This window comes from Chelon labrosus (assembly GCF_963514085.1).
Source record: "Chelon labrosus genome assembly, chromosome: 7".
In the NCBI taxonomy this organism is placed as follows: Eukaryota; Metazoa; Chordata; class Actinopteri; order Mugiliformes; family Mugilidae; genus Chelon; species Chelon labrosus.
The window spans coordinates 12,320,814-12,344,132 of NC_140343.1; the positions used below are offsets into that span (position 1 = coordinate 12,320,814).

At 42.7% G+C, this 23,319-nt stretch overlaps 1 protein-coding gene across 1 annotated transcript in view; it reads left to right on the forward strand.

The window, feature by feature from the left end:
• camsap2a (calmodulin regulated spectrin-associated protein family, member 2a) overlaps positions 1-23,319 on the forward strand; it is a 44,833-nt gene that overhangs the window by 20,047 nt on the left and 1,467 nt on the right. The window contains exons 4-18 of the mRNA XM_084548548.1: positions 610-693; positions 8,049-8,081; positions 8,970-9,111; positions 9,671-9,810; positions 16,245-16,341; positions 16,431-16,527; positions 16,615-16,646; positions 16,763-16,832; positions 16,949-19,091; positions 19,828-19,964; positions 20,550-20,773; positions 21,279-21,351; positions 21,703-21,768; positions 22,627-22,742; positions 23,165-23,283. Coding sequence (XP_084404674.1) covers positions 610-693; positions 8,049-8,081; positions 8,970-9,111; positions 9,671-9,810; positions 16,245-16,341; positions 16,431-16,527; positions 16,615-16,646; positions 16,763-16,832; positions 16,949-19,091; positions 19,828-19,964; positions 20,550-20,773; positions 21,279-21,351; positions 21,703-21,768; positions 22,627-22,742; positions 23,165-23,283 — 3,573 coding nt within the window. The remainder of the gene's footprint in view (positions 1-609; positions 694-8,048; positions 8,082-8,969; positions 9,112-9,670; positions 9,811-16,244; positions 16,342-16,430; positions 16,528-16,614; positions 16,647-16,762; positions 16,833-16,948; positions 19,092-19,827; positions 19,965-20,549; positions 20,774-21,278; positions 21,352-21,702; positions 21,769-22,626; positions 22,743-23,164; positions 23,284-23,319) is intronic.

Genomic DNA, 23,319 nt, shown 5'->3' on the forward strand with positions numbered 1-23,319 from the left:
ACACACACACACACACACACACACACACACACACACACACACACACACACACACAAACACAATAGCTAAGAGGTGTGGTCGTGGTGTCCTACTGGTCAGACATATGGCTCTCTGTTGGAGTCCACATTTGTTCCAGAGATCCAAAATTCACCATTTTTACGTCTTCCTTTTACTTGACGAATTCAGTGTGACTCAACCTGTCTTCATTTTTGTTAAATATATATTAAAAACCAAAAAGCAAGCAACTTCAATCATGGTTCTTTATAGAAAAGCACCATAACAATGTTTTAGTCTATAAATCCTAATACAATATATAGTAAATATGATGCACTATTATGACCAAATTCAATTAATTCCTTAATGTTCAGCTGTTATTGTGGAAGTTGAAATTTCAGGATCATTTTTAACAGTTTAAATTTTAACTATGGAGCCTCATTTTAATAACAACACTTTTTTAATTTCAAATTCAGGGCTGTTTACTTTTTGTATGACAGTAGTTGCAGAAGTATTAGTCACAGATTGCTCCTGCGACTGTGTTGAGTTTTGCTCATTTGATGTCCCTTGTGGCATCGGATAATTTAAATCCTACGTGTCCTCTCTCTCTTTCAGGTGAACGAATATCTGAAAGATGTTGTGGCTCAAGAGCAGAGGAAGAAGGAGACGCAGAGTGCAGAGCCGGCTGGGAGTCCTCGGGTGGGTGTTTTTCCTCTCTCTCGGCTTTCAATACTTCACACAAACTACACATAAACACACAAACACTTCAAGCCTGATGGACAGTTTCGCACACGCTAAGTAAAAATCCTTGACTCCGTGTAATAGATTTACCACGACATTCGCCTTCTGACTGACAGACGTTTGTCTCAGACCTCTGTGCCACTTTAATATCCGAGACCGGACTCCTTAAGCCGTTAAAAGCCAGCTAATATCAAAGAAAATCTCACTCACGTATGTCTGAGCTTTAGATTAGCATGTATTTATTAAATCACAAAGAGGGAGAAAGCCAAACATCAAACCGAGGTTATCTACCCTGACAGTTTCACTCTCTTCATTTGTGCCTTAACCAGAAGATCAGAGCTCTCCAGTCTAATTAGGGAATCGTTCATCTAATGCGGGGTGACCCACCTTCAGGGTCCAGCCTGCAGTCTGAATCTGTTTTATAACTCACTCCATTGTAAGCAGCAATTTCTAACACCAGACTGAAGTGGCGTGTTATGCATTCCAGTAATATGTGTTCAGATTGTGTAGTTTGACACTGAATTTACACTAAATCATTCACCAATCCACTGAATATTGAATTCTTCAACATATCAGGGTTAGGATTGCACAACACAGAGAGAGAACGGAAAGTGTGACGCGTGATTTGAACAGCTCGCTGGTAATAAGAGAGCAAATAGACTCATGAGTGTCAATTTATTCTGTATCACGTTTAGCATTTGACAGATAGACGCCAGACACTGTTTAATGTAGACTGCATTTTTTCAACTAACTTTCAATGTGCTTTTAGCGCACACGCAATAAAAACTATGAGAGTACCCTTTGTATTTAATGTTGCTACACAGCGGTGCAGTGGATGACTCTGTTGATTCACAGCAAGGATGTTCTTGGCTTGAACCCTTTCTGTGTTTTGAATGTTCTCCGTGTAACTGCGTGGGGTTTTTCTGCAGGTGCTTTGGCTTCCTCACACATTTAAAAAAAAAAAAACACGTAAGGCTAATTGGTGATTTGAAACTGATTAGAGTGTACCCCGCCTCTTGCCCAATGACATTTTAAAATGCATTTAAATTCAACCAGGACTGCAGATTTGGAGATAGAAATACCAGTTTTTCAAAGTTTATAACAAAGTATTATGTCTAAGATGTGACTACTTTAGGACTTTCTGCCCTTAATATAGAATATATGTGATATGGATGTAAGGGTAATTGGCGGTAATGTCCTGATGACTTAGACTCTGGGAGCAATGGCCAGTGTTTCAGGGCTTCTGCTATATCCTACACTTATTTGAATAACAGATAATAATGGATACCCAATCCAGAGTTGCTTGTTCCATTGTGCTGGTCTTTGTTCACAGTCCATAGTCGAGTAGCAACTTGAGACACGAGAATCAAGAAGTGGTTGAAAGATGCCGGTTTACATTCAGTTAATACTTGAAAACTACTTCTGAGGTTTGGCTCAGGGTATTTGCTTTACAAACACACCGCGTTTGACTGACAACCACAACCCACTCAAACGTGCTTGGTCAATACTACGTGGTTTACAAATGGAAACCAGATATCTTCTCTCTGTTCACATACACACGAAGTATAAAGAAGTAGTAATGGTCTGTGTCTCTATCTGTCAATTTGGCAGATCTGTTTTGTTGCAGGAGTAGTTAGCTGCTCCAGCAACCGGAGCAAGAGGGTAGAGTAAAGTTGCGTCTTTATTGTGGAAATTAATTAAAGAAATGTGACGAAAGTCTGATATATTTTGAAACTTAAAGCACGGGCGTGTGTTGATTAAGTGTCTTTACGACTTTGTGGCGTGTCAGCGGTTTGGCTACTGTGTATTTAGTGGTAACGGTGCGACAACAAGGGTCGAAATTGGTATGGCAGCCACTGTCTGTCAGCCTGACGGAGCAGAATGATAAGAGAAAAAGGAGGAGGGGGAAGAATAGATGGATGAGGTCGCTTTTGCTTTGCTTCTGCTTCTTTCTGTCATTCATTATGCACCACCAGCACTTTTCAGGAAGGCAGTGAAGTCTCCTTTTTGTGGTTTTTAAATGATGAATTTTTCGGAAGTTTTTTGGATGTTCAATAACCATGAACGTCATCATCATCATCTATTTCTTATTTCTATATTTCAGTGTTTCCTGGCTTCCTGGCTATGCCACAATCTTGTCTTAGTTGCTACTTTATAGAGTATAGTTTGTATAGTTTGAAAGTTAACTTAAGGGTAAAGAAAAAAAAATCACAACCCATTCTTTGTGTTTTAGTCTGCAGAGAGTTGAAATGGAGGGAACTGCAGTTTCTGTGTCTACTGTCGGTCCCGGGGCCGTGCAGACCGCCCCAGTGTTTGATTGTGATCTGACCAGTCAGTGTGCAGACGCAGCACTGCATGCCTCAGCTGTCCCTCGCAAACACACAGGAAGACACGCACACTTCTGACCGGTACAGCCGAATCAAAAAAGTTCCTCCACGTCATCATTTCATTGTCCATTCTTGCGGAACAAGAGAACAAAAGTTAATGACAACACTTTTGGCAGTGCAGTCACCCCGTCACTGTCTCACATGCAAGTGAAAACACATTCACTCGTTTGGTCCCCGAGCTGGAGCGCTGGCCCTCTGACAGCCTCATCCCTGACCTCTGGGCAGCTCTCGCGAATTGGTGTGTGTGCGTGTTTTGTGATTGCATGTCCTCGCAGTGACTCTCTCTTTGTCTCGCTCTTGCTCATGGCTGACATTGTTCCAGTTTCAACTGTGGTGAAAGTCAAAGTCAGTGGACGCTGCAGATGCTTCAGATGAACTGAAATCCTCATGTATCAGTCAGGGTATAACAGAGAGCAATAGTGTGTAATGGATTGTGGGGAATATGAAATTTGAGCCAGCTGAAGACTCAATGAAATAATGATTTTTATTGTATGATTTAAACCTTCTCAGTCACGACAGTTTCTGAACTTTCAATCCTGAACCTCAAGGTTTTTCCTCAGACAGGAAATGTTAAAAATAAAAAAAATAAAAAAACAGCTCACTGTTTTTGGGTGATAATTGCACAGTCAGCATCTTTGTAGTTTTAATGTAATGATGAGTTTGCTTGCAACTCTCATGGTCCCATGGAACTGCTTTACGGAGCGTTTGGCATGGCAACTGGTAGTCGCCGTTATGTCACATCCTGTTTCTATAGCGTCAAATAACTAACTAAAAGGAAACTTATTCAAAAAAATTATTATTTGATGTGTATTTCAGTGTTTTAGTTTGGCACATGCCCCATCCACTGACATGGAGGAGGTGGAGCTTATGACCTATACTGCAGCCAGCCACCAGGGGGAGCTCTACTTGCTTTGGCTTCACTTTAGAGGAGCTGTTCCACCGCCCATCTTTGTACAGTCTATGATCTCACTGCCCAGTGACAGCTGGAATAGGCCCCAGCCCCCGCAACCTTCCAGAGGACAAGCGGTTACATAAAATGAATGAATGAATGAATAGAATATAAGTCTCCTTGTGCAGATAAAACATGTTTATGTCTGTTATACATGTGTTGAGCATAATTACCACTAGGGCGTCATTAAAGTTCAGAAGAAAAAGATTTGTTAGATCCTGACCCACTTGAAGACTGGTTCATCTTTACGGACGTAATATTCACAAAGTGAGAACAACAGGGCGCTCGGATACCTCACTTAGTTGAGTGGGTGTCCCATTAATTGAGGCTATGGTCCTCACTGCAGTGACGCAAGTTTGATTCCAGACTGCTCCCCTCGCTGCAAGTCATCCCCTCTCACGCTCACCCCATCACGTCTTGTGTCTCTCCACTAGAAACTATTAATAAAAGGCTAAAAGAGAGGTATAAAAAAAGGAACTCAAAAAAAAAGTGCACTATTTTTTGCAATGTCTAGCAGCTTTACATAACCCTCTCGTAGCCCTCATCATCACTCCATACCTTCCTCCTTGTGTCTTCGCAGTATGACTGCAGTGTGAGTCACGCGGGGAGCCTCTATCTCACTCAGATACAGAGAGACACATTCCCTCCTGGGACAACACTGTGGAAGCTCTCCAGGGCAACAATGTTTTCATGTTAGCCTGATGCATTATAAACAAGGGTGACGAGGGTGCAGCTGCAGCTCGACCGGACATGTCTGGATGAGAGGATGAAGTCTGGTTGGAAGAGGGAGGGTCGGTGCATGAGTATGTGCTAATACACATGTGTGAAATGTGTCTGTGTGAACTGCTGTAAGGAGATGATAGCTTAGGGCCTTACCTCTCCATAGGGGTTTGATTGGTGGTCTTTACAGATTTCCACTCAGCTTAGCTCACGGTCTTAAATCATGGCTTCACAGACGGTCATTTCCTCCATCTTATTCTCAAACTGGGGCAGCAGGGTTTGAAGTTTGTGGGCGTTACCAACTACGTGCTATCAAAGCATCGCACTCAGTTTCTTGTTCATTATTACACAGTGTAACTAGATGCCCCAAAATCATAAACATACTCACTAATCGTTTTGAGTTTTAATAACAGCCAGAGAAAGGATGACATCCTGAATTTCCATGGCTCCGCCGTCACTGCCAGGCTCCCCTCCTGCAACCAAATGTTAACGCTGGCCTGTAGGGCTGCGCTGACTTTGTGAGGTCATGTATTGGGGTGTGTAGCTTGTTTGCCGCTTGGCCCGGAGAGGTGACGTGAAGCCAGAGTTAGTGTCTGTCTCTCTGTCTATAAATAATCTGTGTGATGCGGCTGAATTTTATTGCACTACAGCAGTTTTTGAGGGCGGTAATCTTTCAGAAGTGGTCTAAATAGAGCTTAACGCTTCCTCTTCTTCTTCTTTGTCCTCTTCTCTTTCTTCTTCTTCTTCTGTTCCAATTTAAAGTACACATCTGACCTAGTACAGTCCAAATGCCTGAATGTGTTCACTGCCTGTTTTATGCATTGGGAGGTAGCTTAAGGGGACTTGGGACAGCAAAGGTATCACAGAATTCATTTCACGGACGCCATCCAATACTCTTCTTCTTCTTTTGCCGCTGTTTCAAGATAGATTCTCAGACTTCAAAGTAAATGATTCACTAGTAAAAAGTGAAACTCCAGTATTCATGTGACGCTAAATGTATTTTTATTTAATTAAATGACCAGACACAACATCAACAATGTGCCGCCATTGTGAAGTACCACAATACATGGTAAATTCAAGTACTTTTCTTTTATTTTCAACTATAAAACCACAGGCGCCTCATTTAAAAAGTCTCTAAAATTCGTGAAAAATTAGGGAATCTTTAACGGATAATAAATAATGAAATAATGGAGCTAGGAACTTGAAATTCGGTCCACTTGTTCCTGGCACATGTGAGACTTGTCCAGTGAAGACACAGTCTTCCTGCATCACTGACAGCCGTGGTAGAGATAGTCAAAACGTGACGAGCTGACTATAAAAAATTTTTCTGACCAAATGAATTCTATTGGAAATTACCACTAAATGATATTTATTCATGAGCACTACACTAAATAAGAATTACGTGCAATTTCCAGGACTGCTTAGCTAGCTCTAGTATCAAAGAATGAATATGGGTAGCTAGCGATTGCTAAAGTAAAATTGCCATTAGTTATGCTTTATTCACTTGCTTTCATGCCAAATTAACCAAACCTGTTATAGGATGATAGCTGTGCACTGAATGGTGCTATTAAAATCCTGTTTCAAGTTATTATGATCATCTGATTTAATACACAGACACTAACATCGCCCGAACACGAACCTGTTGCAAAAAACAAAACAGGGATTGGAGCGGGGAAACACCTTCAACGACAACGATGAGCAGCCTGAGGGTACCCAAGGACCCACGCAAATCAGACAGCAGCAACACAACAAAAATCACGTGACAACAATCGTGTCGTTAGTGATCTGGGGTTAAGGCAAAGCATGCTATGCAAATGAAGGTCTTCCATCTGTATCTTACTCATAAGTTGTGTAGTAGTATGCTCCTTTTATTAATCTAATTTCACTTTCAAAGACCCTCCAGTCACTGGCTAATAGATAAAACAGGTTAACCCTTAGGTTGTAGCTTAGATCACATCAGTTGTGTTCCTCTGATGACATTAGACTCTATTCACAGAGCTGTGACGCTAATCAAATCAGGAAAATCCTAAGGAGCCACCGTCTGGCTTTTCATCCTCTTTAATATTTTTTTTTGAAGGTCCGGATACAAAGCGGCTGTGTTTTCTCACGAGTCACTGCTCGCCTTTGAAGCTGAGGACTTGCCTGCCACTTTGAGTGGAACTTACATTTTGGGTCTTTGATGCTTCTAGGTAGCGTGGGGGTTTAGCCGTTAGCAGAGGCAAGCCTCTCCTCTTGTGGAATCAGCTTACACTGTCAGTGGATAGCTGACAGTTATACTATATCCAAACGGTTTGATTGTTATTTGGTTAAATTTTGTCATTGAAAGTTCTTGAGCAACTTGACAGTGAGCGATTAAATATTCAGTATTTCCTGTTAGAACACACGTTCTAATATTTCAAAGAGAATTAGGTGGAAGAGGCGTATAGAACTGCTTAGTCTGAAATCTCCTGTAGGTTTAGCTGTTTGAAAGTTGAAATAAATCTTGCAGCTCAGAGGCTATTGGCTGATTTTGACACAATCAAAAAGTATCTTGAAACTAAACAGAGGTGCAGCAACCTCTGTGGCAGAAACAATGCAACAAGGTACAACAAATACATCTATAGCTAATTTCTCCATTCATGACAACAGAGCATGGTTGAATTTTCCCACAACTTGTCTGTTCAGATTGTTTTGAAGCTCAAAGTTATGCAGAATTGAGGGCGTTGCCACTTTAAGTGACAGGTAGGTCATCACAGGTCATGCTGGCTGTTGCAGGAGTCTAACCAGAGTGTGTGTTAATTCTCTTTCATGCACAGTTTTAAACTTTAAATTGTGTAAACTGACACAAGGAAACAAAATGCTTGTAAAGTGACAATAGCAACATTTTTTCCATACGGTACTACATATCAATTCATCTCTGACGTTGGCCAAAATGCATGAAAATACATATGGGACAATTTTTCTCAGGCAAATGGCTGTTCATTCAGGGCTTATGTAACGGTTGCACAAACCCGTGTGTTGCACATGGACTTTAAAATGTTGCTTTTGTTTTTGAAAAAAGAAAAGAAGAACGCGCTTTAAACTAAACACCTCATTAAACACAGTTTCAGGAGTATTTCAGTTTAGTGGGATGCTTTTCAAGAAGCTTTTCCCCCCCTTTGCTCTCACACTTGTCATGTCTTTGTTTGTATTACTAATCGCATTACTAACTAATCTCACTAACAGGTATGTCTTTGTTGTTGTTGTTGTTTTTCCGCCCCTCCGCTGTGCTGCTGCAGTCTCCAACCAAGTGGTACATGAAGCTTGTTCCTGTAAGTCAACTAATCGGCGCTACTGACCGCTCTTTCCTCTGTGTGTTCATAGTGACCATGTCCCCTCCCTCCTCCTCCCTCTTTCTGTCTCAGTTGCCATCATTTTTCACGTGTGCGTCAACCTGTGCCTTCGCTGTTGGATAAACACAGCTTCTCTCGCTCACGAATTTCATGTACAGCGAAAACATCAAAATAATAACTGTAATTATTAGGTGACAAATAAATGGGCCAGGAATCTACTACTTGTCCATTTTTATTTATTTCTAGACTCTATTAACTTTCAGCCCAAGGTTTTATTTACTGAAACACATACAACGTTTCTCTCTTCTATGTTTCCTCGTTAGTGGGAAGGTTCTCGTCAGTGGGGTTAGACCCAAGTAACCAAATATATAAATAAAGTAGATCTTATTAGAATTCAGCCTGACACACACACAAAAACTGTTTAGGAACAACTGAAAAAAAACAAAACATGAAGAACAGCACAAGTTGTTGACCTGGACTCCAAATTCACTAGATCCCATCACAAGGGAGACCTACACAATATTAGGAAGGTGGTCATAATGTTATGCCTGATTGTTGCACACACAAAACTGACACAATGATATAGCGGTTTCAGTTCTGTACGGCAAGCAATTACAATTATTTTACTTGAGGCAAATAAAGAAGACTATGCTATGCTATGCTATGCTATGCTATGCTATGCTATGAGCTGTTTGTCTCTGCCTTGAGGATTGCTACATTATACACGTTTATTTTTTGCAGCCATCGTTAATGAGTTAAAAAAAAAAATAGAAACAACAGGACGAATACAGACCAGTATTTACCATAAATGTAGGATGAGAAGTGTTGCACATTGCCCCTGGGTTTACAGTATTTTATGTTATGCAGGCTCGCTACAGGAAGGAGCAGGCCTCGACCCAGCCGGCTCCCTGGATCCCCCCAGTGGACAACCTGCTGAAGGACAGCACGGACGGCTCGGCCCTGGGTGCACTGCTGCACTTTTACTGCCCTCAGCTGCTACAACTGGACGGTAAGGAACAGGAAAGATTGATCCAACATATAACCCCCAAATGTTGCTGAAGTTGCTGGAATTCTCACATTTGTTGGTTCGGAAACTATTGATATTTTATTTCCAGGAGGTACAGTTACAGTATCAGGTGGCATTTCACTGACCTCTTAACAATCCATTCAACAGACAATAGGTAGCACATAATCACATCACATGGTGTTGATGAAGACTGTTAATTGTGGGTGAAATAATCACTGGGACAAAAGATCAATCAGTCGACATTGTTTAGTCTTTACACATGTATTAGCACACGGCTTCACCCATTGGTTGACAGCTTCAGACGACTGTCATGATGAGTCAGACGCTCACCAAACTTTACACTTCTAACGCCTCAGCAGTTCCTGAAAAGAGACACAACTCTGTTTTTAACATCCAACTCTGATCTTAAACTATTCCCATCAGCACAGTTAAAAAAAAAAACACAGAGTTTGGGATTTATAACCAGAACCACTTCAGTCATCAAATTCACTCTGACGCCACAGCTGACACTGACATCTGATGGCTCCCTCTGCCCTCCCAGATGTCTGCCTGAAAGAGAATATGACTCTGGCTGATCGACTGTACAACCTGCAGCTCGTGCAAGACTTCTGCAAAGACAACCTGAACAGCTGCTGCCACTTCTCCCTGGAGGACATGCTCTACGCCTCCTCCGCCATCAAGGTACTGCCCGACTCTGGCCGCGTTTTAACGTGAAAATGAAATAGCTGCTACTGCACTAGGGGTAAAAAAGAAAAAAATAATTAATTTAATATGTGTACAGCTTGGAAACTTAATTTTAGAGATTTTATGAGATGAATTTTCAGGCACTATGTTCAGACAGTTAGTCGTTCTGGAGTGATTTAAATCTTGTTTTGTGACACTGAGTCCGTTGAGCTCAGTTAATCAGTAAAAGTCATTACAGCAGTGGGAAAAAATATTTTTTCTTTTAATGTGAACTGCTGAAACTGTAAAATAGGACCTCACATGGAACCGCTATTAACGAGAAATCCTAATCTGGTCCAAAGTGGTGGTTGCCTTGTAAGAAAACCTACTTAGTGATGTCAGTCTTAGCTGGCTCAAAATCACAGAGTCCAGTTAACGATTATTTCCCAAAAACACTGTTAATTCATTTATAAGTTCTTCAACGAAACAGATTTGAAACCCATATGGTGCGGGGGTCCATTCAGAGAGGAAACTAAATGAAACTAGAGAAGGAGCAGCACCGCAGGCCAGTGTAGTGAATCATGCTGTGGAAAAACCATTCAATCCAAACTAACTGTCTTCATCGACCACAACCCTGGAGAGCTCCACTCAGCCCGCTCTACTAACATGTCTGCATGCGTTTTTTTGTTTTGTTTTTTCATTCTTTCCCCACAAACTCTACTGTTTTCTTTGTCATTTAATTTCCATTCTTGTTCCTTTATTTCCTGTTTTCCTTCTCCGGTTCTTCTTTTTGTTTCTGTCTTCCTCCCTTTTGTGTTTTCTTCAACTTTGAGGCAAAATGTTCCCGTCATGTATTGTCTCTAGTAAGCTTTTGGATTTCTCTCTTTGTCTCCCACACACCTTTGTCTCTCTCGCTCATAACTTGGCTTATGTATCATCTTCAGTCCTCTCCTGTTACCTTGGTATCATGGTTTACTGTTGTGATGTGAAATCAACTGCTGTAATGTCTCAGTGTATAAATGTGTAATGCTGCTTGGAGCGCATCTGTCATTGAAGCAGCTTGGATTCTACAATGGATTTTACATTTAGCTCTCTCTTTTTTATACATGTCACTTGATATCAACCACAGATCTGATAAAATATCAGATGGAGATGATATTAAGTGGAAAGACTTGTTTTGCTTGTTTTTCTGAAGACTTGAAACATGAAGGGATAGCCGTTTCCTAGCTTTACTGTTTTGTAGTTCTCCTTGTCCTTACCATGTTCTTCTTGCTTTTTTATTTAAAAACACACTACACTGACAGTATGTATACGGATCAGGCATAACATTATGACCACTGACAGATGAAGTTAATAACATTGACCATCTTGTGACAATTCAATGTTCTGCTGAGAAACTTTTGGACCTGGCATTAATATGGATGTTACTTAGACATGTAGCACCCACCTAGACCAGACCAGGCACCCCTTAATGACAGCAGGATACAGGCACACACACAAAAACGGTTTAGGGACAACTCAAAAAAACATGAAAAACAGCACAAGGTGTTGACCTGGCCTCCAGATTCACTAGATCCCAAACTGATCAAGTGTCTGTGGGACCCAAAGGCCCCCACTAACAACATTCATGTCCATTCTCTGATGAGTCACAACTGGTTTGGAGGCACAAGGGAGACCTACACGATATTAGAAAGGTGGTCATAATGTTATGCATGATCGATGTATGTAAGTGTTCATGCAGCATACAATAAGAGATTACTCCACCCTCACACTAACAGTCTACTTCTGTGAAGAATATCTATATATAGGCTCAAAAACATTTATTTGTAGCCGTGTTTTGTTTTGTTTTTGGTGAGTTTCTGCCTACACATCTGGATTTTCATTGCTGCAACACAGTCTATTCATCAAATTGCCATTATGGCTACTGGAGTCCGCATTCCCATAACATCCCAAAATAGTCACGGTCACTACATTTTCACATAAAAGGCACAATGGCTACCGCAATCACAATATGCTCCTGTTTGTCTGGTGGTTTGATGATGTGACTTTCCGTCCCTGCTGCATGTTTGTTCTCGTTGTGTTTTGCCTCACAGCTGCATAGGCATAAAAAAAAAAACGTTGATGTGTCTGGATGGGTCTGGCTTTGTGTGACTGTCACCTCAGCGTGTCCTCTGATGCAGGACGGTTGTTCTCAGCATAGAATACAGGTCACTGAGAGGACAATCTGTCCAAACCTGACATTTGCTGTATTCGGTGCAGCTGATGCCACGTCTCCAGCCTACTATGGAGAATATTCTTCAAATCATGATAGTCACATTTTATTCTCATTCACGTTAGTACTGATAGAATCATGACATATTATAATGAAAAACAATCACAATGCATTTGAAAGATAGCCTGCTTATGCCTCATTTTCCACCAAGCGGCTGAAAACGTTTTCCGTCTCACACCCCGAGCAGCTCAAAAGCACAAGCGCACGGTGTCAAAAAAAATAATAATGGAGTCGTGTGAACCAGCCAGTAGCACTGTTTTGCTGACACCAACTTCCAGAGGGATAAAACAGTCCCGGCAGAGCAGAGTTACTGCCTGAGAGAAGCAGTAGTGTAGCCAGAAGTGCATACAAACCCAGTTAGATTTTTCGATAACCTTGACCCAGATTCCAGGCGGTCGCCCTCTCCGTGGCTACTGTGTTGTCACACTAATAGAGAACTTAATAAAGAGACTGAGCCGAGACATTAGAGGAGCTGGGAAGTGCGAGAGGTGTTGATGTGGAAGGAAAATGGGAACAGGAGAGACACGGAGGAGGAGTGGTAACAGTTTGAGACGATTAGAGATGGTAGAGGGGGAAAAGGAGGCCGAGGGACAGCATCTTTTGGGAAAGTGATGACATGATTAGACACATCCGTCACTGAGGCGTACACACAGACTCACACCATGACTACATTTACACTTAGCAGCTGAAAGTCTTCCTGTGCTAATTCTTCCATCAGATGTTATTAGAGATGACGAGAGCTGATGTTGCAGGCCCATCTCACAGTTGTGACTGTGAGTAATTAATCAGTTATAAAAATAGAGTTTAAGTGTTTAAAATAAGTAAATCGTGTAATTAACACAAGCCTTGGCTGAGCACGGGCAACACAGTAATGGAAAGAGAAGACAAAATATGATCAATAAGAATTAGGAGCCACTTCAGATGTAAAGTCTTGGCTGTACTGTAGCGGCTGTGGGGGTGAGACAGTTCTAATAGATATTATCAGCCATGCAGAGAAATCAGATGCAGAAAATTGGAATTGCACATGAAGCCTCACACTGTTAGGTTTAACAGCTGAGTTATTGTCTTTGTGCAGACACACACACACACGCCTCAGTTTTCTTTTCTTCTCTGCAGCTGAATATGCCTCTCTTTGCTTTTTTGATGTAGACAGAATCCCTCCACATCATCCCTCGATAAGAGGCGCTGCACTGCCCCTTCAGTGCCCAACCCCCTCCCCAAAGCCGTACATTACATACATTACTCAGGCCTGTTCTTTCCTAATGGACACCGGGCCAGTAAATCACATCGGCTCGCTCCCACTTGCCGGCTTCGCGTTTAATTAATTCCCAGCACATTTAAATGACCATCTGTGGATCAGAAAACGAGAAAGAAAAAATTCACCCCTTCTCTGGGCTTTTGCCAGCTTCTTCTTTTACCAGCAGGTTCATAGCAGACGCGCTGACGTTGCCCCGAGGAAGGCAATTAACACACTTACCATAATTCATAACCTGCCTCATTCGACACGACTCTCGGTCCGCCGATTGCCGATAATTTGACAGCGGAGTGTCAGGATGAAGTATAGCTGCTCCACTGTGAGGTTTCATTGGTCAAAAAGTGGCACATAGGATTACAAATGGACTAATTACTTCTGAAGTAATGGTTGTGACTATATAAAACAAAGATGTGGATACTCAAAGATAGTAGACTACATTTAGCTGTTGCGCCACGGGTGGCTTGACCTGAGTAAAATTTCATCAATCACATCTGAAGATGAAGAAGTGATTGTTCTTTGCAGTGTCCTTGTATTGATTATTTTTCATTTTGGACTTCTACCTTTAGCAATGTAACGTGAGGGTGCAGCTGACAACATCCTGATATACTTGGCAGGATGTCAAAGAGTGGGTTTTCCAGATTGGACTGAGTGAGTGAGTCTGTCTGGCTGCTGGGCTTAGATCCTTTAATCAACCCTCTGGCCTTGTGTTTGCTGAGATTAATTCCCTCTGAATGCTCAGTGTGTGGCTAGACCTTGTGTCTTGCTGACTTGGATAACATCATTTAACCTCTTACGTTCATTTTTTTACTATGATTTTTAAGCTCTCTATATGTGTACAGTATATTGCCAGTGCATTTGAATGTTTTCATTGTCATGTGGGACTGTGTGCATGTGCAGCACACACAGGGCGGGGGTATTTGTGCCTATCCCTGCAGAGTGGATTAGCTCCCCCCACCCCACCACCCTCAACTCTGAGCTCTCTGCCAGTAATCACCAATCAGGTTTTCATCCTGAGAGTCACACACTCAAATCTCCAAACAGCCAGATCTGGCAGCACTGCAGACCTGGCAACACACGAGGTGGTAAACCCAGTCAATGGTGGACTAGGTAGAGCGGTGGCGGTGGGATTAAGCTGTAACGCGCGCACCTCGTCTGTCAGTAGTAGTCCAACGAACAGATGGGAACGGAGAGGAAGTTGGGTCACTGCCACCAATCTGGACAAGACGGATGAGAGGAGATCTTTGTCTCTCTTGTTCTGTCTGTATTTTTCTTCTTCTTTCTTCTTTTGTTCAACTACCGAGGAATGCCACGCGCACCTAAAGGTAACCAGCACTATTTGAACTGATTCTCTAAACCCAGAGCCAAAAGAAGAGCAAACTTAACTCAAAATTTAATTAGCAAGTAAAGGATTCAGTTTGCATGACAAGTTGATAATTAGTTCTTCATGCTTCATTTGAATCACTTTAATAACCACGTGCTCTACCGCTCCACACACCTACAGAAGAATCTGTCACAGCAGACACACCTTTTCAGATTCTTGCAGCTCTGCACCCAAGCATGTGAGTTGAAGAGGGATCCAAAATAACTGCAAAATACTGCAGTAACACCCACACAGACTGGTGTCACCGGTGTTAATTGCCTCCGCCCCTCCTGGTGTGCCTTTGGGCTTCAGTTAAAGGGATTTAAGAGGCGCATGTATGATCTGTGTGCTGGGAGTTTGCTTAGTACAGCAAAATAGTGCTGATGATGTGAATCAGGTATCTGTAGAACTGAGCCATGCACCATTGTCTTTGTCTGGAGACACTGGACGGACTGAGGGCGGCGAGAGGGTGTGTTTCCTCAAGGTCGTTCCTGCTTCCCTGCAATCGTTTTGCATATGGATGTGTGCACACGTGTGCTTTTGTGACTCGGGTGCAGAAACTCCTTAAATTTGGTTAGGACAGTTATTGATAATTTTGAGATTTCAGTTTTATTATTTGAGAAGTTTTACTAATTTCGTTGTTTCGAGATAATGCCGTTTAAAAATTAAAGCTTAAAAAGTGCAGTTTGCAGACTGAATGGATCTCTTGCAGTGTAGACAAAGAGAGCAACAAAAGTCAGCCATACCAGATAAGTGCCCATAATAGTGCATACAGTACAAGCATTCATTGTTGTCTTTCTCAGTTCACACATTTTTCCCTTCCTTTTCAACAAATTGTGCGTTTGGGAAAACGTAACACTGAGACGGACCCGTTTGCAGTACAATGTCCCCCAGCTTTTTCACCTCCCACTGAACGCTGACCTGATTCAGACGTGGCCGTGACCTGGCACAGTGGTGTCAAAAATATCTCCAACATTTCCCACCCAGTCTGATTCGGGTCAGCAGGTGGAATCGCACGCTGCTGACTGAGACCAGAGAAAAAAAAGGAGCTGACCTCTATTTCAAAAATTAGGTTAATACCTTAATCACTCCTCTCCAGTAGCGCAGGTAATATTCACATTATTATGTGAGTGGAAGATTATTTTATCCAGCGCGTGAGAAATCATGTGTGTTGCAGCTCAGGTGACCAATAAAATAAATGACACCTTCCCTTATTAAAGAGAGTGAGTAATATAAAATCCCTTTATAAATTATTCCACTGTAATTTAAGTTACTTTATTGCAAAGAAAATGCTCCAGTAAAAAGGACGGAGCTTGGTGAATTATTTATTTGCAGAGGGCAAAATAAAAGCATCCTCTAATTATTGTCGGTCCCCCCGATGATCATTAAGGGACAAGAGAGACGCCTGCTGGAGAAGTAGACAAAATGCAGTTGTATTGCAGATGCTTTTGTGGATGAAGTTGCAACGGGACACATTCAGCTTGTCCCTGGTAACACTCGCGTGTCTTTTTTATTATTTTAGATGCATGTTTTTTTAAATGTGTTGTATTTTTGTTCCTCCTCAGAATAACTACCTGGTGTTCATGGCAGAGCTGTTTTGGTGGTTTGAGGTGGTCAAGCCGTCGTTTGTGAAACCGAGAATGCTGGACAACGAAGATACAGGCAAGTCTTTAACACTCATAATGTGATTTATAGTAGCAACAGCAAACACTGGGCTCATGCCAGAATATTATATTTATTGTCTTCCTCAGAGCCCTCATCCTTGTTGAAGAACATACCAGCCATCCCCATCTCCAAGGCAACCAAGAGGAGTTTCATGGAAAGAAGCCCAAGTCCTGAAAGACCCAGGTGTGATGGATTTTTATTGAGTGTAAAACTCTTTAATGAATGTACACGTTGTGACATATGACACATGTCCTTTTTGTTTTCCTCTAGTTTACCCCTCCGACCCCAGCCACGAACCTCAGGTGATTATAATTTAATCATTTACCAAAATTTTGGAGTTAGGCAGAAATATCAAAATATGGGTACTTGTAGGTACAAAAATCTCCATTCTGATTTTTACTTTGCTTTCTTGTGTCAGGAGAGATCAAGAGGTCAACCTCAATGTCCTTTGTTGACGGAAACCTCGGCACATGGCCCAAAGAGAAAAGGTTAGTCATATTGTTTTCTGTAAATGTGCTGCTTGTTTAAAAACCCAATCCTCATCATGTTGTCATATCATCACTCCTCTGCTAGATGTAATTAGTTTTCTTGTTTTTCTATTAAGGTCTGGGCCTTACGGAGTGTCTTTTGACATCCCATTTGACAAAGAGGCCTCTGCTCCTTTTGCGGTTTCTTCCTCACGTGGCATGGTGAGGTCCGTCAGCACCGATGATGGTTCTGGTTTCAAGGTTCACCACATGCCCCGGGGAATGAAGCGCAACCTTTCCTTCCAGCCGGTGAACGGTCAGAGTGTTGGAATTGAGGAGGAAGGTTGTCCAGACAGCTTGGCTGGCATGGAGCCTGGTCGGCAACCATGCCCCAATGGACATGGTAGAGTCATGGACACAACTCCCTCCATGGAGGAAGCCCTACAGATTATTCACAGCCCAAATAGGCCCCCAGTGGAGGGCATCAACAACGGTTTCTTCCTGCACAGTCAGGCCCAGGGGGCTGGTGTTGGTGGCTTAGACCCAGTGTCAGAGTTGGACTCCAAAGGTCCTCTGAGCACCACGGACACCACGGAGGTCGACACCGGCATCCACATCCGAACCGAAGACATGCTTGATGAAGATTCCTCCCTGAAAGACTGCTCTGTGAATATGGACCTGGACCTGGACTCACCAAGCCCCTGCCCGAGCAGTCTGAGCAAATCCCCCTCAGCACTGAAGATGACAAGCTTTGCCGAGCAAAAGCTGAAGAAGCACAATCCATCAGCACCAGACTCAGGTAGGGGCAGCAGCAGCTCCCTGAAGACCACCCCTGAGGGCTCTGATTTTGGCCTTCCATTATCTGTCTCCTGGGCCCCAACCCCTGAGCACAGCCCCGTCCATCAACAAACCCCACCACCCCTTACTGCACAGGCATCGCCTACACCTGTCCAACTTCCACCCAATGACCCTGCTCAAGTCATGGCTACTGAGATGGTGCACCTGAGAATGAGGCTTGAGGAGAAGCGGAAAGCCATTGAAGCGCAGAAGAAGAAAGTGGAAGCTGCTTTTACGAGGCATCGGCAGAAGATGGGTCACTCAGCATTCCTCAGTGTGGTAAAGAGAAAAGGTGATGGGGCTGCTAGCGGAGAGGATGGAGGGAAAACCGAGGCAGAAGGAAAGTCAGCAAGCACAAGTCCCACATTTAAATTTGGGAGGAGCAAGGCAGATACGCCTGATGGGGCAGAACAAAGCAGCACAGCCTCCTGCTGGCAAAAGTCACCTGGTGCAGGTGAGGAAGGTGGACAAAGCCATGCTCAGCTAACCGAACTGGATCTCACAGAGTATACACGTTCTATTGAGAAACTCAATCATTCTTTAGCCTTCCTCCAGACAGAGATGCAGCGATTGGCTCAGCAGCAGGAAGTGATCATGGCCATGAGGGAACAACAGCATCAGCAATCATGGGTCATCCCTGCTCCACATACGAACCCATCGCCACAAAAACATAGTCGCCCCGGAGCCGTTACTCGATCCTCAGGACCTTCTTCTCCCGCCGACTCCCCTCGCTCCACCCACCGCTCTCCGACCAGCATCAAACGCAAATCTGCATCCTTCCATTCACGTAATCCTCGCACCCCTCGACCCAGTGAGCTCAAGCTGGCACCCTACAACCGAGTCCTGACTGCCCCGCAATCTGTCGACAGCATCCCGAGGCTACGGAGATTTTCCCCTTGCCAGCCACTGGCAAGTGCCTTCGCTTACATGGAGGAGAAACCAGCAGCAACTACCAGACAGGAGACAGTCGCCCCAGATGTAGATAAACACAAGGAGACAGGTTCACTCCTTTCTCCTGAGAGGGAGTTGGCAAACGTATGCATAGTCAACTCACCCCCTGGCTCCCCTGACCTGCAGAACAAAACTGAAAAAAATACAAAAGCCCAAACCCAGGAAACAGAATCTCAATCCCAGATTACTGACATGGGAACGGACAACCAGAAAAACAGAGTTAAGAAGTCAGCTGTGGAGCTGAAACCTACTATAGAGTCGTCATTCCCCGAGGTCCTGGCTCACCCTGTGGTAGAGACCTTCACGGTGACACCAACAGAAATCCCTTCTCAGACAGAATCCTCTGCTCAAGCTAAAGGCAGTTTGATTGAGGTTCCTCTATCAGTTGTGAAGCCCCTGGAAGATCTGAGGCTTGATGACTCTTTGGAGGTGCAGCAGGACACCATGGAAGGGGATGACGAACAGAAAATCTGCCGCGGTTTCTTCTTCAAGGTAGGCTGCTACTTCAAAGAAGTTGTGATATTACTCTGAGTATTTCTGACGGCTGTGTATTATATTGTTCTACTGGGGCATGAGATGATTAATAAATCAGTAAAGTGTGCCGGCTGAGGACAGCAGCTTCTTTCCGTTTATAGTTTTGAAGACTGTTGCTAGCTGCTGTCTGAGCTTGGATGTAGGTCAGAAAACTGGGGCTGATGTTAATAATTCAGACGCAGCCGTGGAGATGTGGGGTTGGAGAAGGTGTGACTAGATTATGAGGGTGGATACCAAGAGATGAGGAATGAATGTTTTCATGTATAAAACTGTGTTTAAATGAGAACCCAGCTGTGAATCTGATAGAAACAGTTGAATTCAATTTCGTGTTATTAAAGCATGATTTTAACTTAAAAGCACACTGAGAGTGTGTAAGGTCTGACCTCTGATCGTGCTGTTGTGAACTGAAGACCTGATTTAAACAGAAGAGAAAAATATTTTGCATAGTACTGATGCACCTTTTCTGGCTCAGAAAAAAAAATCTAATTTAATATTTAATATTACAAAGGAGAGTTGACCTTACACAATAATATCTAAGGGTTTAGATTACCTCATTCATTATATTAGAATAGATAAAACGAGATTGTAGTAGTATAACATTCAGTTCTGGATTTGCACCACAGTCAGAGGTAAAAAACAGGTAAAACAAAAAGTGTGTAATCACGTTTAAATTTTTTGCTTGCGTTTCCTTTAGGATGATGGGAAGCCAGAGGAAAATATGTTACAGAAGAGGGCTGCCCTGCTGGAGAAAAGGCTGAGAAGGGAGAAGGAGAGCCAGCAGAGGAAGATGCAGCTGGAAGCTGAGCTGGAGCAGAAGAAAGAGGAAGCTCGGTACGCAGTTAAATATATTTGTCTCCTTTGCCAGCGAAGTTCTTTGTCAGTTTACTATTTGGTTTATTATGGTATTGCTTTCAGTTTTTCTTTTCCAGTTTGTAGGTAGTTTCAGTTTCATAATTTAGGAGTTGAAAATAAAACCCCAGCATCTAAGAAGCAGACAAACATTAGATCATTTCACAACTGTGGAAAGGTACCCGTTTTATATTCAAGTAAGTTTGTCTCCAGCCAACAGACTTGATTATTTTAATTATCTATCACCCTACAGATTATTTTACTGATTAACTGATTAATCAGTCAGTTTATAAAGAATGTTTGGGTCCACCAGGAGTCCAAAACCTAAAGATATTTAATTTCTATTTCGATAAATGAGTCACTTCTCACATTAAATAAGCTAACACTGGCTACTGTTGGACAATATCATCAAAATAGTGGTGTAGTGTTATATCTCTGTCAGTCAACTAGTTGAGGATCTAACTTGTTTATGGTCAAATTTATTTAATGTTGTGTATGATTATGAACTAAAAACAAACTAGTTCTCATGACTCCCCTAAATTCCCTTTCACCTGTGTGTCTCTGCAGAATGAAAGCAGAAGAGGAGCGCGTCAGGAAGGAGGAGGACAAGGCCAGGAAGGAGTTCATCAAGCAGGAGTACCTCAGGAGGAAGCAGCTGAAGCTGATGGAGGACATGGACAGCATCATTAAGCCTCGACCTGCCAGCGGGGCCAGGCAGAGGCGAGGCCGACCCAAGTCAATCCATCGCGACAGCATGGACTCCCCCAAAACCCCTGTCAGAGCTGCCACAGGTAACCGTGGAGATGACCCCCACTTAGAGAGGTCAAGTTCATCCCATCTGTCAAATCCGTGTCCTCCTGCCGCTTTGTCTTGTGCCACCTGGGAATGTGTTACACAACCAGCCGAGCATTGTCACATTCCAGACATGTGACTCTAATTTGGTGCATTTAACCTTTCATACTTTGTTTTATTGGTTTTATTTTAAAACGATTAAGAAAAAACATGACATATTAAAGGAACAGTGCAATGCAGCACTAGTGTGTTTCATATGCATGTTTAATTAAGCAATTTATAGTTTAAATATTTAGCCCTTTAATGATGTATTGGATATTATGTCCTTGTTAGTTTTGCATGTATTTTATGCATGTAAGAGTTCATCTGTCATCACTGAGCCTGCATTGCTCTGCAACAGTGTGGCTGGTGACGTTCTTGTTCGTGGTGTCGTGGTGTAACCGTGTCGTGCTGTGCCACACCTTGTTATCTCACATCCAGGTTCACGCCAACGTGTCTTTTCAGTCTCCAGCTTGTCCCTCGCGTCCCTCAACCTTGGAGACAGCGACAGCGTTCAATCCGACAAGAGAGCGCCAAGGTGAGATGTTTTCACGAGCCTGTAAGTTCAGGTGAACATGCAAAACGGTCAATGAAAAGATTTGCCATTTGTTGCAATTGTTATATCTGAAAGGGGGTTCTGCAGCCTTCTCTCTCTGTGTTGCATTCACCAGCTCACGAGAAATAATATTAAAGTATATCTAACACGCATTTTAACTTAACTCTTTATCTGTACTAATCTTATAATCTTACTTTGTCTAATGGTGATTGTTTTCTGTTTGTTTTTTTTCCGTTTTCAAAGTCAAGCTCTCCTAACTCCCGCTGTCAGATCTAACATTTTTCCTGTTTTCTTCCAATCTTCCCTTTTTTTACCACCTCTCACATTTGTCAGAAGTTCTAGTTTAGCCTCTGGCAGTCTCTTCTACTTTCTGAGCTCTCCTAAACTGAGAAGGAGAAGGTTGGTTTCTGCTTAGCTGTTAAATCTTAAGGCGCTTCACGCTGTCCTGAGCCCAATCCTGCACTGAAACCCTTTCCCCCCACAATGGGTTTTATTAGGGATTGAGTGAGCACTTGAAGCAAAATCTTCATATTTTCTCTCCCTTTCGTGAACAACCCCTCACAACTAACTTCAAAGCGGTGGTCTAATGCTACGCTTTGTGCCATATCACCAACACAAGACCCTTTTCCCCCACTCTTCACTCTCTGCTGTGCCTTCCTTACAAATGTACACTTCTGCTGTTTTCTTTTACACCTGATAAATCATCAAAGTGAAAACATCCATGCTATCAAGTCATTAAGCCCTGCCTCTATTAAAGATAGCCATTAGTTATCAACCAAATTAGATCTGCTGTAAGAGGAAGGAATGCTAAAATGACTGTGATGGATGTGCACACTATAAGCACATTTGAGCTACGGTTGGCTTTAGTTGCTCTTTTCACCTTGCTCCTTACACGCATTTTACACAGATTCACTAGTGGATATGTAAATTCCTTACAGTTCCTTTGGCGTAAGTGATATTCTCTTTTCACAAATTGAATTGTTACTTTAGATCATGCGTTTTCAGTCCTAAAAGAAGAGCAAATAAAGTGCTGCACTACAACTGATCAACCTATTTTAACAGCACTCACTGCCTGTGCTTGCAAGCTTTGCTGCTTTGCTGCTTTACTGGATAGTGTCTCTACACTATGTTGACCCATGAAACCCAAAGCCTGCTTCTGATGAACAGACACCAGAATGCGAAGCAGTTTGCAGGTGAGTGTTCAGGACCGGCATACATGCAGAAAGGTGAACTGACCCGTCATATTCTATGTTATAGGCCAGACTCTGCAGACGGCTTCCTGTCCCCGAGTCGCTCCAGCAGCAGGAATGGAGAGAAGGACTGGGAAAATGGATCCACCACCTCCTCTGTTACGTCCAATACAGAGTACACTGGTAGGACAACTTAGCACATATGTTCTATACAAGTGTGAATGCAGATTAACAAATGTTTCTTTCACAGAGATGCTAAATGCTAACATGACGGACAGAGAGAAATCCATTCTCTATATCAACAGAGTTTAATATATATTGTTTTTTTCTTTATATTTGATTTGGATCTTCCGACATTATAGTGCTTTGTTGTTTTGTTGGGTTTCCTTTTGCAGTGTTTGTAATTTATATTCATTCATAGCTCAAGTGTCTTCATCAGACCAACTCATAATACAAGGAAGTGGTACCAGCAGAATATTCATACATGATTCATCAAAAGAAAGAGCACAAGAAGGGAGGGAGGGAGGGAGGGGAAAGTCTTTTCTTTCACATAACTCGAGTGGTTTCTATGGCAACAGTCTCATCCTGGCATTCTCGTCATTCAGGACCGAAGCTGTACAAGGAGCCCAGTGCCAAATCTAACAAGCACATCATACAGAATGCTCTGGCCCACTGCTGCCTCGCAGGCAAGGTCAACGAGGGGCAAAAGAACAAGATCCTGGAGGTAACGGCATGAAACATCTACTGTACTTAAATTTTA